Raw genomic sequence first — 16,428 nt, forward strand, 5'->3', positions numbered from 1 at the left:
GACACTAATGCCCCTGAATTAATCAGACAAAATATTTCGATTTTTAGATTAAAAATACACCTTATAATTGACGTCACATGGTTTTTTTTTAATATAATGATAAAAGAATATTATATAAGGTGGCGCAAGTTGCAATTTTAGTTGGTTGATGACATGCTTTTTGACCTTGAAGGCCAAGCTGGAAAGAAAGGCTGAAATTTTGCCAAGTGCCCAAAAGTAATGGAGAATTCAAACGCCCCCGGTCAATTCAAGATGGGCCGCTCTTTATTTCTAGAAACATGCATGAACCTGCCACTCTGTTTCTGAGTTGAGATTCTTAATCTGAACAGCCTGGTTAAACCCATTTTTATAACAATTTTGCACATGTCTCCATGTTGAATTCTTATTAATCTTAATATCATAGGCATAATCTACCTCAAAGAAGGGAAAAAAGGCAAACAGATATATGCTTCAAATCTTTCTAAATGCAATCTCATTATAAAAATTATAAAACAAAGAATTAAGGTCCGTAAATTATCATTATAAAAATGGGCCATTTGTCCATAGTTTTAGGTCCGTGAATTATTAAAGCCAAGGTCCAATGAAGTGAATGGTCAATTGTAGAAAGCCCATATATGCTTGTGTTGAATTGGGTCCATACTAGGTGGTTTGTTTGCTTTAGTATTGGGCAGGGGCAAAACAAACACAAAACTCCAAATTAAGGATGGGGCTCAAACCGAATTTATAACTCGATTCGAATGAATCAATTTTGAGTTAAAATTCTATATCAAAATTTACACTTAATATTAGAGTTGAATTCGAATCAAACCAAACTTAAGCTTAGCTCGATTTGTATGTAACTGAGTTCGAGTTCGAACTTGTTTCAAATAAACTTGAACTTGGCTTGTTTCAAGCTCGAGTTTGGTTTGAGTTTTTAACTAGTTTGTTATTAAAATAACATCATTTTAATACATATTAGTTAAAATGATATCGTTTTATATCAAAATTTTTAACTAGTGAATTCGATAAGCTAAACACTATAAAGCTCTAATTCGAAATTGTTGAAGTTATAGACTCGAGCTTATTTAAGGTTAACTTATTTTAGACTTATTCGAATCGAATTTAAATTCGATTCAAATCCAATTCTATTTGAAATTGACATATTTATTCATCTAATGATATTATTCATCTCATCAATAACTTCCAATGATATTATACGTCTATTTAGACAATTTTAACTCAATTTAACTTAGATATTATAACTTTGATTTGAGCTTGAGCCAATTGAAAGCTTGATTCATCCTGGATAAAACCAACCCTTACACCAAATACATTGCATGAGTGAAACGCACTATTATTTTTTGGTAATTTAACTGGAGATAACAGAGCACATGGTACAAATGCACTGCATACCCAATTCAAGTACAAGGAATTTAGCGAGTGTTTGCCCTTTATTCAATTATCCTATAAAATCAAAAGATGACTGGTTTTAAGAGCTGATTGGAAATTTAAACATAAGCTTTGAACCTTTTCTTCAGACTCTTGCTTTTTCTGGGTTCTCTTTTCAATGTAAACTTTTATAGATGTGATTTTAACGAGGTAAAGGTCATTTTTCGGCATGGCCATGAAAGACTAATTTTTGAATGAAGAACTCTGGTGCCATGTGCAATGTACAGGAAACTAAAAGGTCATTTTTCAGCATGGTCACGAAAGTATCAGGGTTAAGAAAACTAGTGCAAACTGTAATGTACAGGAAACTCGAAATTTTAAAACTACAAGTCCTTTTAACTCTTCATTGAGTTGTGAGTTTGGAATTTCCCATTAATTTCTTAAGAGAGAACTTATTGTATTTTCATATTATTAATAATAGACCCAAAAAAAAAAAAAAAACAGAAAAGACTATTTTCTTGAAGATAAGGTAATTAAAAGTAATTAAAGGCAAGGCAGCATTTTCTGGTCAATTTATTGGAGAAAAAGACTGTCATGAAATGAAGAAGATAACTAGGTTTGCCTTGCCTTTGCTTGATGTTGGCGGCTTAACAACTTTTCCCTTTTTAATGTTTCATTACATAACCTTCAGGGAGAATATCACTATCCACCCCTATACTTTTATTTATTACTTTAACATGCTAGTTTTTACCTATTTCATTTTTAAAATCTCATCACTATTGAATTTTCAAATTCTAAATATAAAACCAATAATTAAAAAATATGAATTAACATAATTTAAAAGCAAGAAACTTATTAAAATTATACAATTATCAGAGAAAGTCAAAGTTAGCTTGAATTGAAGTTGAAGGAGCGTTAGTAATGATTTTGTTTTATTTAGGGGTGTGAGGTACTTAATAAAAATATAGGGGTGATTCGATACAAACAAACGAGCTGCCACGTAATCCTTGTAAAAGAAAAAGGGAAGAAGGGTATATTAGTCCATGGACTCCACATTTAAATCTTTGGATTATGTGACTAATTGCACCTTGAACATTGGTTTAATACAACGGTAAACAAACTCCCATCATTAAAAAATTCATTCAAAAACTCAAAACCCAAAATCATCTCCCGGAAAATTAAAGTATAATTAACCATAATCACCTTTTAAATTAATAACTCCTTAATTACCTCTCCCCAGAAAATCTCCATCCTCTTCATGCTTAACCCCTGAAATATCAATCTCAATTAAATTATTCTCTTCTTCGCCATGAAAATTCCCCATGAAATCCAACTCCATTGCCATTTCCCTCTTATTACTATCATTTCTATCGTTATTCTCATTACTATTAACACCATCAAGAGCTATTTCTATCAACTCCTCTCTATCTTCGTCTTCCCACCTCAGGCTCACACATTCAGCCGAACCCCAGTCTCCGATCGCCGGATAATCACCGGTTGAAGAACAATCAGAATCCGACTCCGGGTAGCACAAAGACAAAGAAGGGTACCTCTCAATTCCGAACCGGGTCGGATCATTATTATTTCCCTCTGTTTCTTCTTCTTCACCTTCTTCATACGCTTCGTAAATGACTTCCAAAGGCGCCCTCACGTTCCACTCAACAAACGAGTCTTCGAAACGATGGTCCGGTTTAATATTACTCGCTTCGGTGCTTGCCCACTTGTGATCTTGAGGATCATGTGAATTATTAGAATCGGATAATAATCGATCAGCGGCTTCAGAATTGCAGTTACTTCGGGTTTGGGTTTGTTCTTGTTTTTGAGTTGCACCGAACCGGAGGAGAGCGAGGAGAAGAGTTAAAGTGAGGATGGGAACCGGAGAGAGAATGAGTTTGAAGAAAAGGCGAGGGAAGTAAAGGAGAATTAGAACGTAAAGAGTGAGAACGGTTGAAAAGAGAGCCGGCGTTTCATCTGCAGAAAATGTGTTAATATTGTTGTTCATGGCGATGGCGGAATTGAGTTTTGAATTTTCTTTTATTGGGTTTTCGGTTTCGTTTTCGTTTCCTTCCATGAGAAAGTGAGAAGATTTGGAATCAAAGGGAGGATGATGATGAAGAGAGAGTTTGAAGATGAGAAGTTAAAGCCATTTGAGAAACAGTGTCAAGAAAGTGAAGGGAGAACACCGAGGGACGAGATGGGACTTCTATAAAGGAAAGAGAAGTAAAGAGTTTCTTTTCACCCCTGTGAGATTGTTTAGAATCAAATTCATCTATTTTGTTTAAAATCTATCAAATACACCCTTAAATTTATGGAAAGAAACTTTTTAATGGTTATGATTTAACAATTTATGAGAAAAGCTCACAATTTAGTGATTTTAGAGGGGGGGGGGGGGGGGGGGGGGAAATGAAACAATTCTAGATAAAAATAGAGAAAGGAAAAAGGTTCGGATATGATAGGCTTATCGGTATTTTATGAATTCCGGTTCTGGAATGTTTAATTAACAAAGAGTAACAATTAATATCTATTAATTATAATTTGGCTGGCCTAAGTTAATTTACCAATTTGCCTAATTAACTTTAATCCTTACGAAGGTAAAAAATATAAAATATACCTTAAATTATTTATTGAGAAAAATAGAATCTTTTTTTTTTTAAAGTAAAAAATAAAATCTTCCATTTTTATTAGAACATAATAAAACAAGGCCAAATGACTATTTCCCACCTAAGGTTTGATGTTTTCTCAAGTTTCTACTCTTTAACTATGGAAACACCAAATACCCACCCATGGTCGGTTAGATTTAACAAAACTCTAACGGTGGTAAGGGTAAAATCGTCATTTTCTCTATAATATTAAAAATAAACTTAAATAGAATCTATTTTGCCCCCCTAAACTTTAAAAACTAAAACTTTCCCCCAGTCTAAGTTTTAAAAAATCGCAGTTTCACCCTAGGGTTTCTTTTTGAAATCTTCGGCTCCATTGCCGATGGTCTCTCCCTCCCGAAGCACCCTCTCCTTCCGACGATCTCTTTCCTTCCATTTGGACCCCCCATCGGAGTCGGAGAAGCCGTGGAAGACGAAGTTCTTCGTCTTCCCAGTCGTCGTCGTCATCTTCATCTTCCAACTGCCATTGTCGTCGTCAGATAAGTCGTCTGGGAAGACGATCGTCTTCCCAGACGACTTATCTCTGCGTCAGATGAGTAGTGCAAGAGTTTAGGGAGGCCGTCGGTGGAAGAGAAACCGTCGGGAGGGAAAGACGGCCGATGATGGCGCCGGAGAGATAAACCCTAGGGGGGAAATGCGATATTTTCAAACCCTAGGGGGAGAGGAAATGAGATATTTTCAAACTTAGCTTAGGGAAAAAATGTTAGTTTTTAAACTTTTAAGGGGAAAAATGAGATTAAATTTACGACCGTTAGGGTTTTGTTAAATCTAACCGGTCATGAGTGGGTGATTGGTGTTTCCATAGTTAAAGGGTGGAAATTTGAGAAATCATCAAACCTTGGGTGGGAAATAGTCGTTTGGCCATAAAACAACCCAAAGTACCCCTTATTCTAGGCACAATAATGGGATGTGTTCGACCAATTTTGATATGACCAATCCTGTTTAAAGGTCAAATCGACTTACTAATATAGCATGGTTTAAAGTTCTTTTAAGTTGTGTTTTTATAAACCCAGATGAAATCAAGTGCTTTTACATGTTAATCCGTAAAATTATATGTATTTTTATATTTTTTAATCAATTTTTCACTTTTTAATATTTAATATATTAATTGATTATATCATACTAATCTATAAGTCTTACCCTAAGGATTTCAAAACGAACGATCCACATAATCCGTAATAAATGGGAGCCTGAGTCAGGGTGCGACCGACCTAGCCTTTCTGCCATGGTTATAAATTTATTACTATTTACCCATATACTCATGAGTTTTAACTCTATAATACTTTCTTATTATTCTTTAATTTATAGTTTTATTTATTTTTTTAATAAAACCACACATATTATATATTATTTACATGATTATTTATTTATTTATTTTTCCATCACCAATAATTAAATATTATTTTTCCATAAACAGTGAAATTTGAGCATATAGATACCAGAATATAGTTGTCCTATGCAATAATTTTTTTCATTATTTTGATATTATACAAAAAATAAAAGTTAAAAAGTGCTTGATTTTGATTGTCACATTTTTTTGTAACTATTTCCATGACTTTGTCAATGCATGTCTACTCGGCAGACTGCTCGTTTCAAAAAAAATAGTTTCAAGGCAAATATGTTCTTGTTCATAAACAGTGAACACATATGGCATATTTCACGAGACAATTAAAAAAAGGAAAAGGTCTTTAGCTTGTAAAAAATTGATTTTTAATCAATTTATTGAGAATATATATATATATATATATATATATATATATATATATATATATTATGAAAATAAAATAACCAAATTAGAAAAAAGTTTATCATTTTTTATAAAAAGGTTGAGTCCATTTGAAGGGTCACACATTGATACGAGTAAGGCAAAACGACAAGACATAAGCCGGGCAACAACAGATCAATTTAGCTACTGAAAATGTTGAAATGAAAGCAGTGGGGATATTAATGCCGATTTTATTGGTTCCAAGGTCACTGTCTTTCTTTTTTACTTCACACTTTCGAAACAAAACCAGACATTCACATCTTTTCTTTTTCTTTGACATCGAACTTGTCTTGATATTTAGGCTCACTTTTCTATTCTCCTTTACTGGTGGCATTGCACCTTCAACTGGATTCACGTATTTCCTATTCAATCTACATCCAATTTTGAATATTCAATTAAATATTTTAAATAATTTGAATATTTAAAATTAGAGTCGTATTTATTAAACGAATAAACTCATTCAAAATTTGAGCATTTTTTAATGATAATGAGAAACTCTATCAGTATTTGTTAGATGGATAAACTTATGATATAACGATCAAACTCACAATCATTATACAATATTTACTTTAAAAATTCTAATATTTTATTAATTTTGTTTATTTTTAAAATCAATACGTGTAATTTTATTGTTCGAAATACCTTTTTTACATCGGTATTGCAATACATTTGTCAGCATTTAATCATTCTTACATCATTAGCAAATAATTTTATGACTTGATTTATAAGAATGAGAGCTCTTCACTTGATATTTTAAGTATAGAAATCAATCAACGAACAATTTTTACTTAATTAGACACAAGGGCCATACCCATTAAGTTTCATGGCTAGAGATTGACCCACCTTATTACATTGCCAGCGAATGACCCTGACCCGAGGTGACTCTCAAAACCTAACAAAGATGCAAAGTCCAGAAGAGTCAGGAGTTCAAGCCTGTCACATTCCATATCATATCTTAAGTAGACATGTTTTGAATAATAAGACCTTGCAAGCCACTTGTGAAAGCTTCAGTTCTTTATTATTCACCTCAAATATAATATTAATAAATTTTTTAAAGTTTATATGATTACACTTATATTTCTAAAATCTTACTTACAATTTTAAATATAAGATGATAATTGATAAATTATAAATTTTGGGTTTAACTAAATTTTTGAATCGAAATAGTTCTTATCTTAGCTTAAGTTCAAACTTTGCATAAACCTAATTGATCTAAACTTGAGTTCAATAATACTCAATTTGATTTAATTCAATTACAACTCTACATGAAACCCAAAAAAAAAAAAGATAACTTTGCACAAGTTTGAATCTAAACTCAAAACAAACAATTTTTATATATTTGAACTCCGGAATTTAACACCTAGCTTGAATTCTCTAATTGTTTTTTTCATTTGTTCAAGTCCATTAGGGAGTTAGTAAGTCAGGATCATGAGCTTGGTTAATAAATGGTTGGACCAAATGGATTATGTAAAAGAGTTGTATTTGATTCTTGAGTCCATTAGCCATTTAAGATCCTGATAATTCAAGCCATCGCAAAAACTTCACTAAACTTTAAAATCATCTACACAATAATGGATTATCATTTTCTTAAAGTGTAACAGTTTAGACAAGATGATTAAGACTTAAGAGTCCTATAAAGAAAATGAATCAAAGTCGATATTGCAGCAATTTTAATTAACTGGATTAGACATTTTAGTTCACTTGGGATTTCCAAAAATACAAACGACATTTCTAGTTGCCTAAATAAAATTAAAAGGGAGGCTAAAATATTTGCATATTGGATCAACAAGCGAGCATAGATGTCTTACTAGGCACATGATCTGCATAAAGATAAGCTGGCTATCCACAAATAAAAGGGCATTTTTTGATAAGAAATGGAAAGTATTGTACCTCTTCGGTTCTTTAACTGAGATTGAGAGTTAGGTTGGTCGAATATTGATAGGAAACCAAATCTACCTTTCTTTCTCCCTTTCTCTCTCCCATCAATAATAAAGTAGAATTTTGGGTCTGCCAATAAGAATATATAACTTCATTTCCAAGAAAATAATTAACAATACAGAGTTATCATTCGAGGAAATGAAAGAACATACAGTTTTAATCATATGACCTTCTACTCTATGTAAGTTTTAATGTATGATATAGGTTAAAACAAAATATATACATCTTATCAAAATGAGAGAATTTTATTCAGTTGCAAAAGAAAAGACAGCTCTAGAACCTACTATTTACTTAAAAGAGCATAGAGTGAATACAAAATACAATAAATGAAATCTCTAATCATTAGGTTAACAATTGGGATTGATGCCTTTTTCATCAAACATGTTAATTAAGACACCATTTGTCTATGCAATAGGCTCAATATTAGCAGTTTGATTGACTTATTTCTGGTATTCCAATTGTGTTTCAACTGTAATAATGCAAGGTAGAATAAGATGAAAAGATTAGTGGGGCGTATGTTGGCAGGAAACCATGCTTTAAAGGTGGAGTGGATGGTGATTGTTAGTTAGTTGTGGCAGACAACGGATCTGGGTTATCTATTAGATTTCGTACCTAGAAGTCATTTTCGTAGGATGTCTGTAGCAACAGAGAAGAAAGAGGTGTAATGTTAGGGAAGGATAGTATTGGGGATCAAAGCCATGAATCGGTGGCAAAGAAATGAAACTTTCAAAGGCTTATCACATGTTTTGGTTGGTCTTTGGGTGTAAAACAGTTGGGCCCTAAAACTAATCTTTGCTTTAGCCCTAACACTTCAGAATTGAATCAGTGTCAATGCTAATTAGTCCATTAAACACTACCAAAAGAATTTACTTAATTTTGTGAGACCTCACCTGTCATTGTTAAACTGTACCAGATTCTTGGCATCACCTTATAATTCGTGATTAAGATTTGTAACAAAGTTATTCAATTTGCACACCTCCAGTTCATAGTGGTGGAAACATTGAACAATCCAATAGATTGCCATCATATCCCAGTTTATACTTGGACACATACTGTTTTACAAATATCAGTGATCCAAATGCAAAGATCAACACATTTATTGATAGGACGATTAATTAGAAGAACAAGAAAATTGCTCGTTTGTCAACCCAAGTATTTAAGTTAGATTGTTCTCTAACCCCCCAAAAAAAAAAGAAAAAACACAACAGAAAGAAGCTATGCTACTTTTCTTAAAGAGGAAAGTATTCTTTTCCTGTTTACACTAAAATGGAAGGTATCTGAACTTTGCTAACTTCAGAACAATAGCCATAGAATATATACATCAATCAACGATACCTTGCATTGTGGGGGTCATTTCTTATAGAATGTTGCATATCACCAAGAAAACTTCCATATGAAAGTCTCATCAGTGGTGGTCAATAATGTGAATCTGTAATGCCAAAGCAACATACAAAACCAATAAGAAGACAAGATATCATCATAAACCTTATGGGAAAATGAAATATATAAGCACAATCAATAGATTGTAAGAACGAGCGAACATATGTTATTTGCCATTGTTATAACAAGTGTACACATGACATGTTACTGTGGTGAATTGTTCTCAACTTGGCAGTTCAATAAGATCACGCTCTGTGCTACTGCCATCAAATGACTGGTTACTTATGGTAAAGCATCAACCAACATCTTCTGAACTACAACTAGGCATGCCAATAGAGGTTTAAGTTCAACATGACAAATGATAACCTATATTTACTGAAAATGGCCATGAGAAGATACAAACATGATAGAAACACCTAATAAGTCAAAGCAACTTCATTTTTCCAAATTAAGTGGTTGCATATGATTACATAAAATGCATAGAGAAAGCAATACAATATGAACACCCACCATTAATGGAAGGCTGTGCAGTAGGTGAAATTATGGGTGCTCTTAGAGCCTGTAGATCAACTTGAGGGAATCCAGTAGGAGTAAATTGTCCATCAAAGCTGTAATAAGAGAATCATCATGCTTCCCATTGGAGAGGGTTCAACCATGGTAGTCCTACGAGGATCCATCCAACAACTAGGTTTTCTGTAGGGGTCAGCAATTGCATAGCTTTGGTAAGTATTAATTCTAACCCCAGAAGATGCACCATAACTCTCACAGTATTTGGTCCAGTCACTAGGAACAAAGCTTCTCTCATTGAATAATTTCCATAACGAGTAGGTTCTCTAGGTATTGGATATTTTGATAAACTTGATAAGACTTAGAATAAAACCCAACTCCCTGCTACACTGAGTTCACCTGCAGCATTTCACACATCAACTATAAATTACGGGCTTATAATTCTGTAAAAGTTCAGTTAAAAGCCTATGCAAATGTGATAGCAACCCGTGCAAACTAATCAATCCCACACAACAAGCAAAACGACCAAGCAAGAAAAATAATGACTTGAACTCAACAAAATATTGTTGTGTGAATAATATAGTTCTGGCAAGAAAGAGGTGCCACTCCTCTCAAGGCAAAAACCTCCCTCAAATATTCTCACCAAATTTTCCTTCTTTTCCCTTACATTGCTTCTTTTATATCCCAAAATCCTATTCTAATTCAAACTCCATAAAAAATTTTGATTTCTGGAAACTAATGCACTCATAATCTTTCCTTATTCAAATATTAACATAATCTTTAATTAGGAATTCAATTTCATTATTTCCATTATACTAATCCTATCAAAATGCCAAGACAAAAAGTACAAAAGAGAGAACAACAATCCAGCTTGTTTTGAAAGCAACATAGAATCATAGATGATATAAAAAGAGGAAGCAAAACTAGGAAATTCTCACTTGGTTGGACATTTGGTAGGCATAATTTAGCTGAGGCAGGGAGAATAAGAGCTCTGCCAATTTCCACTACCAACTAAATCATGAGGAAACACCAACAGTTATATAAGTACAGGGGAACTTCCTGATTTCAACTCATTAAGGACAAGATGTAACCATGTAAAACCTAACAAAGTTGCATGATTTTTCAGCAAGGGCCTTGGAAAGGCCTCAAATAAACTTTTGCAAGAATGAGGAAACTGAATGGTCTGCATGTTTGGAATAGACGCTGAGCGTAGATCATGCTTCATCTGATCCAAATGTCTCTGAGCCTCACATCCGGCAAGCTCAACAAATACAACCTCAAAAGGAAACCAAGGCGTTAAACATTGAGATCAAGAAGGCCCATGAGTTTTTGGGTTAATAACTGATCAAAAAGCTCATCTAAACCAGGTACATCTTTGCTTAAAGGCAATACATAATTAAGTGCCAAAAACATAACAAAGGCCATAAAAGGAAACAAAACGTTAAACATTGAGATCAAGGGGGCCCATATGAGTTTTTGGGTTAATAATAGACTAAAAGGCTCATCTGAACCAGGTACATCTTTGCTCAAAGGCAATACATAATTGACTGCCAAAAACAAAAACAAACCATAGATTAATAGGATTGAGAGCACGAAGGCAAATAGTGACAAGTTTGAAACAGCAAGATAATACAGTGGGACACCTATTATATTTTTTACTGCCTTTGCTAGCACCTCCTTTCCCATTTCTTCAAATCATTTATCAGACCGAAACTTCGATTCCTCTAGTTATGGAAACACCGCAACAACAGTCTGAATTGGGGGCAGATGAATGCATTAAATAATTGGATGAAACTCTAAAAGAATTTGAATATTAATATCTCATATGCCTGTGTAAGCCAACAAATAAGCTCAATTCACATTTGCAAGGCTTTTGAGAACATTTGTTTGATCAAAAATATAATTGCAATGTTCTTGGAAGCGCTGGTTAATAGAGTATCAAACAGCACATTTGCTTGGGCCAACAAATGCTCAAATCTTCCCCCGTATTTGTTTTTACGGAGTAACCCAGGAATCTGAAACAATCTTGCTTCCATAAGGAAGATTACACATAGCAAAGAAAACTATTTGTATATCTACACTACTAGTACAAAGAATAAGCCAAGACACTCATCTGATCAAGAATCAGATTTGTTCCAAGCAAAACATGAAGCTTCTCAGGGTGTTCCTTCACTCATTTCTCTGCACTAGTAGTTTTTCCTGAAGGTGATAAACCCAACATCATCCCCACTTCAAGGTCCTTATAAAAAAAAGTGGGCCCTATTATTATTGTGCCGTCATCACAGAGGAAGTCCCAAGGTTTATAGCCATCTAGAGGGATAAGTCCCTCTTCAACACAGAACTGCGGCAAACATGTTGCTGTTCCAGAGGAGTGTCTTCCATCGTAACCGGCTGAGCTGAAATGATGTTGAAACCAAAATAATACTTCCCTCTATATATTCCGACATTAGCACGAGAACCAGATCAAAATAAGAAAAACCCTCTTGATGAAGGGCAGAACCTTTAAGACCATTGTCTTCAATATCAAAACCTGGTGAAATGTTAATAACTAGCATAGTTGAATTCGAAACTTCAAAAAAATTTACTGAACACCGGACTCAATAGTAAGTACTCACACAACATGAAATCAAAACTTGTGCACGTCAACTATCTATAATATACAAAAATTAAAACCACCTATCTAATACAATTAGTAACCTAATATTTCGCGATTATTGTTAAAATTCTATGCGAAGAAGTAACGATAATGGAAAATACCCAAGTCGCAATTATAAAGATTGAACACCACGCTCTGCTTCTGAAAATTGGTCCCGAGACACCCGGCACCGTCTGATCAATCTTCTACCTCTTCCCCTCTCATCAAGCTTCATCTTCGTAAGTGAGCTCGCGTTTTGTAGACGCCATTTTGTTGTAAGTTGTAACAAGAGACTGAATATTTTAATTTTTCGCAGAGAAAGAGGGCGCGAAATGGAGTAGCTTTTAAATAGAGCATTGAGATATTTATATTTAAACCTATTTAAGATTTGGGCTGGACAGCTTGAAAAAGAGAAATGGACTGACCTCACACAAACTTTGTCAGCAAAGTATAGCCCAGCCCAGCCTAGCCCTAGCCCTACAATCTCCTGTAGTAAAGGATTTTGATTTTGATTTAATTTAAATTTGATTTAAGTTTAAATTAGATGGTTATAAAATTTAAATATTGAAAAAAAAATTATCAGATTTTGATTCTATTTTAATTTAAATTTGATTTAATTTCAAACCAGATGATTATAAAATTCAAATATTGAAAATTAATTTTTATCAAATATATATATTTTTGAATTTTGATGAAGGATCCTGGTAAATATAGAATACAATAAATTAGATTTACTTAATATTTTAAATTGCATTAGGACAGTTTTATCAAAAATTAATTTTTGAAAATTTTATTTTAATTGTTAATTGTAATTTAGTCCAAATTACAATTAAGACCATGGCATCAACTATGCTATTTCTATGAACAAACAAAAAGAAAAAGAAATTTATATACCTTAATTAATTTTCTTTTATTCCAATCAAACATTTAAATGTAGAAAAGTACAAAGATTTAGCTTTCAAATTAGTGAATTAAAATGTTGAAATTGGACGTTGTCTTATTCAAATCACCTCACACTTACAAACAAACAAAGAAAATTACAAAACACTCATTTTCTTCTCTGTTTTAACTTTGATGATGCCTGTATTGTTTCTTTTCTTTTTCTCCCATCAAACAAGAGGACAAACAAACACCCAATTTCTTATGCAACCAATGAAAACAGTATGGTCATATATCATTTTCATGCCACACTGACACATGCAGTTCATAGTTTCAGTTTCAAGGCTCTAATTTGAAGACCTTGTTCATCTCCAACCAACTCAACTCTGGAAGAAACACCAGTACACCAGTTTTATGCAGGTTTTTAAATCTTGTTTTCATAGTATAAATTGTATGCTTCATCATGAAACTTTGTTACAGAGGTCCAGGTGCCTCCAAATGAATTCTGGGTTTCAGTGACAGAAGGAAAGTTTGAATAATTTGCAGAGAATCAAGACTTGATAATTCCATACCTGGGTATTTCCAAAATCAGCTGACAATATAAATTCTAGTTCCACATTATATAAATCGACACAGTCCCCATTTTGAGCTTCATAAAGTATAACTAGATTCCCAAAATAAATTATGACTCATCAAATTAGATATGATCGCAATACATTTGGAAATCCAGAGAACTTTTCCAAATATATGTCAAACAAAGCACTTTTAATTCCTGTAACCGAAATGGGTATCCTTGAATTTAGTTGGCCACAGAGGATGTCACAGCATTTTTTATGGTAACCGAAAGCCTGCAAAATATGCAAGCAAGGATTCCATCCATTAATAGCTGTCCTTTAATGGATATCACATAGATACTCTTTCCTCTAAGTAACTCACTCTCTTCATTCCAAAACATTCATTCTCCACAATTCACTCTCAATCTTCCCACCAATCAATGCTACTGCCTCTCAATTTTCCCACCAATCAATGCTATAATTATGCATTGCTTCAGAAAAAAAGCGACTTGACAAATTAACCGGCAGTAAATTGTTGCTTCAACAACAAAAAAGAAAAAATGTGATTCTACAAACATTCCAACACAAAACCCCTCCTTGGAAATAAACAGAAAAGAGTAATGAAATCCGTGGAAATATTCATCATTTTATTTATCACAAAATGCATGCAGTACAATCAACTGGATGCCCCCCAAATTACATCTTTATGAGACTAAAAGGGTCAACACTGACCTCTCCATACAAAAACCTATAATGTACATAAAAGATACAGAACAAGCCAAACCCAAATCTTCAATCAAAGCTTTGAAGAAAACTGGCCTGTAAAGATTTCTACTCATGTACAACACAGATCCCATCCAAGTATCTTTGTCTAATCTATTTACTTCAATCTACAACAACAGATGTAATTAATCAATCTATTTACAAAAAATTATCTCTATGCTTCTTCCATAAACAGACCTTTTTTGGGTGAAGCAAACAGTGCCACTGAAACATCAGCAAGCTTCCTCCTGCTAAAAAGCGACCTGCAGACCTTCTGTTGTTTTGGGGCATTTGGTGCTTCAATATCATCTTCCATTGCAACTGGTTCCTCAAAATCAATAGAGGAGCGAAACACTTTTGTCTTTGTTGGTGTACTATATGCGAAATGAGATTGCTTTGCAATCAGAGTCTGTAAATCACGACCAAAATGAATCAAAATCAGAACCAGTTACACATCGAAACCCCAAACAAAAAAATAAAACATTTATATAAAGACACTTACAGCTTCTCTTATGGCTTTAGATACATGAAAAAGCTGCTTCAAATCTTCATGGTTGACGCCGCAAACAATCCTAATCTGAAGAATCAAAAACAAAAACTCTGATTAACGATCATAAAAAGACGCTAGATATAGCTTAACTTTAATATTAAACTTAAAGCATGCTCCTTTTCTACTCACCAGGATATCTTGAGGCAAGGCTTCAAGAGAAGATCTCTCATTCAACTCCAAATCAATCATTCTCTGACTGCATTGCCTCTTCAATGGAGTCTTGATTTCCGATTCAGGAGACGACAAACTTTCAGCAACACTTGTTATCAAAACCCTCTTCGTCCCCAAACCGCGCGTGGATTTCACAAGCCCTAACCCTAAACCCTCTTCACCAGGTTTCAGAATCAGAGCAGCACCTCGCTTCTTCTTCAATGAACTGCATTTTCTTCCCAGCGCCATTTTCTTCTTCAATGCAAAAGACTCTCTGTACTTCAAACTGGAAATCCAAATAATTATTGAAATTAAAATACTAAAAAGAGAGATGAACAAATCTTTTTAATGGATTCCGAAGCCTAAATTTCAGGTAACTGTTAATCTTTTCAGTTGTGGTTAAAATGGAAACAAGAACCCGCTTGCTTCTTAATGTCAAGCAATCTCTATTTTATACAAAGAAAGAGTTTTTTTTTTTTTTTAAATAAAATGCTGTAAAAGATAATTAAATAATTAAAAAATATTACTAGAAATTTCCATGAAAAAATCTAGCACCCACTAATTTAAAGTTTTTATCTATTGGCGGTTAACTTTAGAGGGGGGGCAAAAAACTAGCCGTTTGTAAAGACACGTGTCGAAAACTGATGGGAGGAGGAAACAACGAGTTAGCTGCAAGCTGGTGACGTGGCAATATGGTCGGTCAAGTCGGTCTTGTTCGACTCCTATTTGAACACGTCTTCTTTGGATTTGCGCGTGGCGGAATTAACCTAAAATGAAAAGACTGTGACTTTAACACGTCAATGACGCTTTCGATTCCGAAACGTGTCGGTGTTACATCATACATAAAGAGAAGCCGTGATAAGGTGAGGTGTAAAATGAGGGCCGGCGAATGGATTGGTTGACCAAAGATTCTAAAGAGACGGCTGAAAGGCTGTATGTGAATTGGCTGTTTGCTGGATATTTTAATAAAAAACACGCAAACAGATCGGCAAAAATAAATTTCTTTTTTTAAAACTTTCAAAGGTATAGTTGAACCAAGTTGGAAGATTAGCTTCTCAAGCAAGGAATGGTCGTAAAATTGTAGTAATGAATAATTAATAAATATTAAAAGAATAAGATAATTGAATGTTAAAATCAATAATTCTTTGGTTCTATACATCACTTGGTTGGTGGGTCGTTCAAAATCAAAACATGATTATGATAGTATTTTGAATCAGGTCCTTTAGAAGGAAAGGATTTCTAAAAATAGTCCATGATGTAGATTTGTTAGTAGGCTAACA

At 33.6% G+C, this 16,428-nt stretch overlaps 2 protein-coding genes and 1 long non-coding RNA gene across 3 annotated transcripts; all 3 read right to left on the reverse strand.

The window, feature by feature from the left end:
* Nucleotides 1–2,347: 2,347 nt before the first annotated feature.
* LOC123192764 lies at nucleotides 2,348–3,572 on the reverse strand. Its single transcript, XM_044605411.1, has one exon. The coding sequence runs from the start codon at nucleotides 3,437–3,439 to the stop codon at nucleotides 2,591–2,593; it is 849 nt and encodes a 282-aa protein (XP_044461346.1). The 5' UTR covers nucleotides 3,440–3,572; the 3' UTR covers nucleotides 2,348–2,590.
* Nucleotides 3,573–7,338: 3,766 nt separating this feature from the next.
* On the reverse strand, nucleotides 7,339–10,920 carry LOC123193753. Its single transcript, XR_006497132.1, has 4 exons — nucleotides 10,557–10,920; nucleotides 9,622–10,017; nucleotides 9,067–9,160; nucleotides 7,339–7,800 (listed from the first exon to the last, which is right to left on the reverse strand). It is a non-coding gene; the product is annotated as an uncharacterized LOC123193753 (long non-coding RNA).
* Nucleotides 10,921–14,312: 3,392 nt separating this feature from the next.
* LOC123193229 (F-box protein SKIP27-like) lies at nucleotides 14,313–15,649 on the reverse strand. The gene is made up of 3 exons (XM_044606076.1): nucleotides 15,128–15,649; nucleotides 14,951–15,025; nucleotides 14,313–14,857 (listed from the first exon to the last, which is right to left on the reverse strand). The coding sequence occupies exons 1-3, from the start codon at nucleotides 15,395–15,397 to the stop codon at nucleotides 14,624–14,626; spliced, it is 579 nt and encodes a 192-aa protein (XP_044462011.1). The 5' UTR covers nucleotides 15,398–15,649; the 3' UTR covers nucleotides 14,313–14,623.
* Between the last annotated feature and the right edge of the window lie 779 nt (nucleotides 15,650–16,428).

Source organism: Mangifera indica, chromosome 12, assembly GCF_011075055.1.
Source record: "Mangifera indica cultivar Alphonso chromosome 12, CATAS_Mindica_2.1, whole genome shotgun sequence".
NCBI lineage: Eukaryota > Viridiplantae > Streptophyta > Magnoliopsida > Sapindales > Anacardiaceae > Mangifera > Mangifera indica.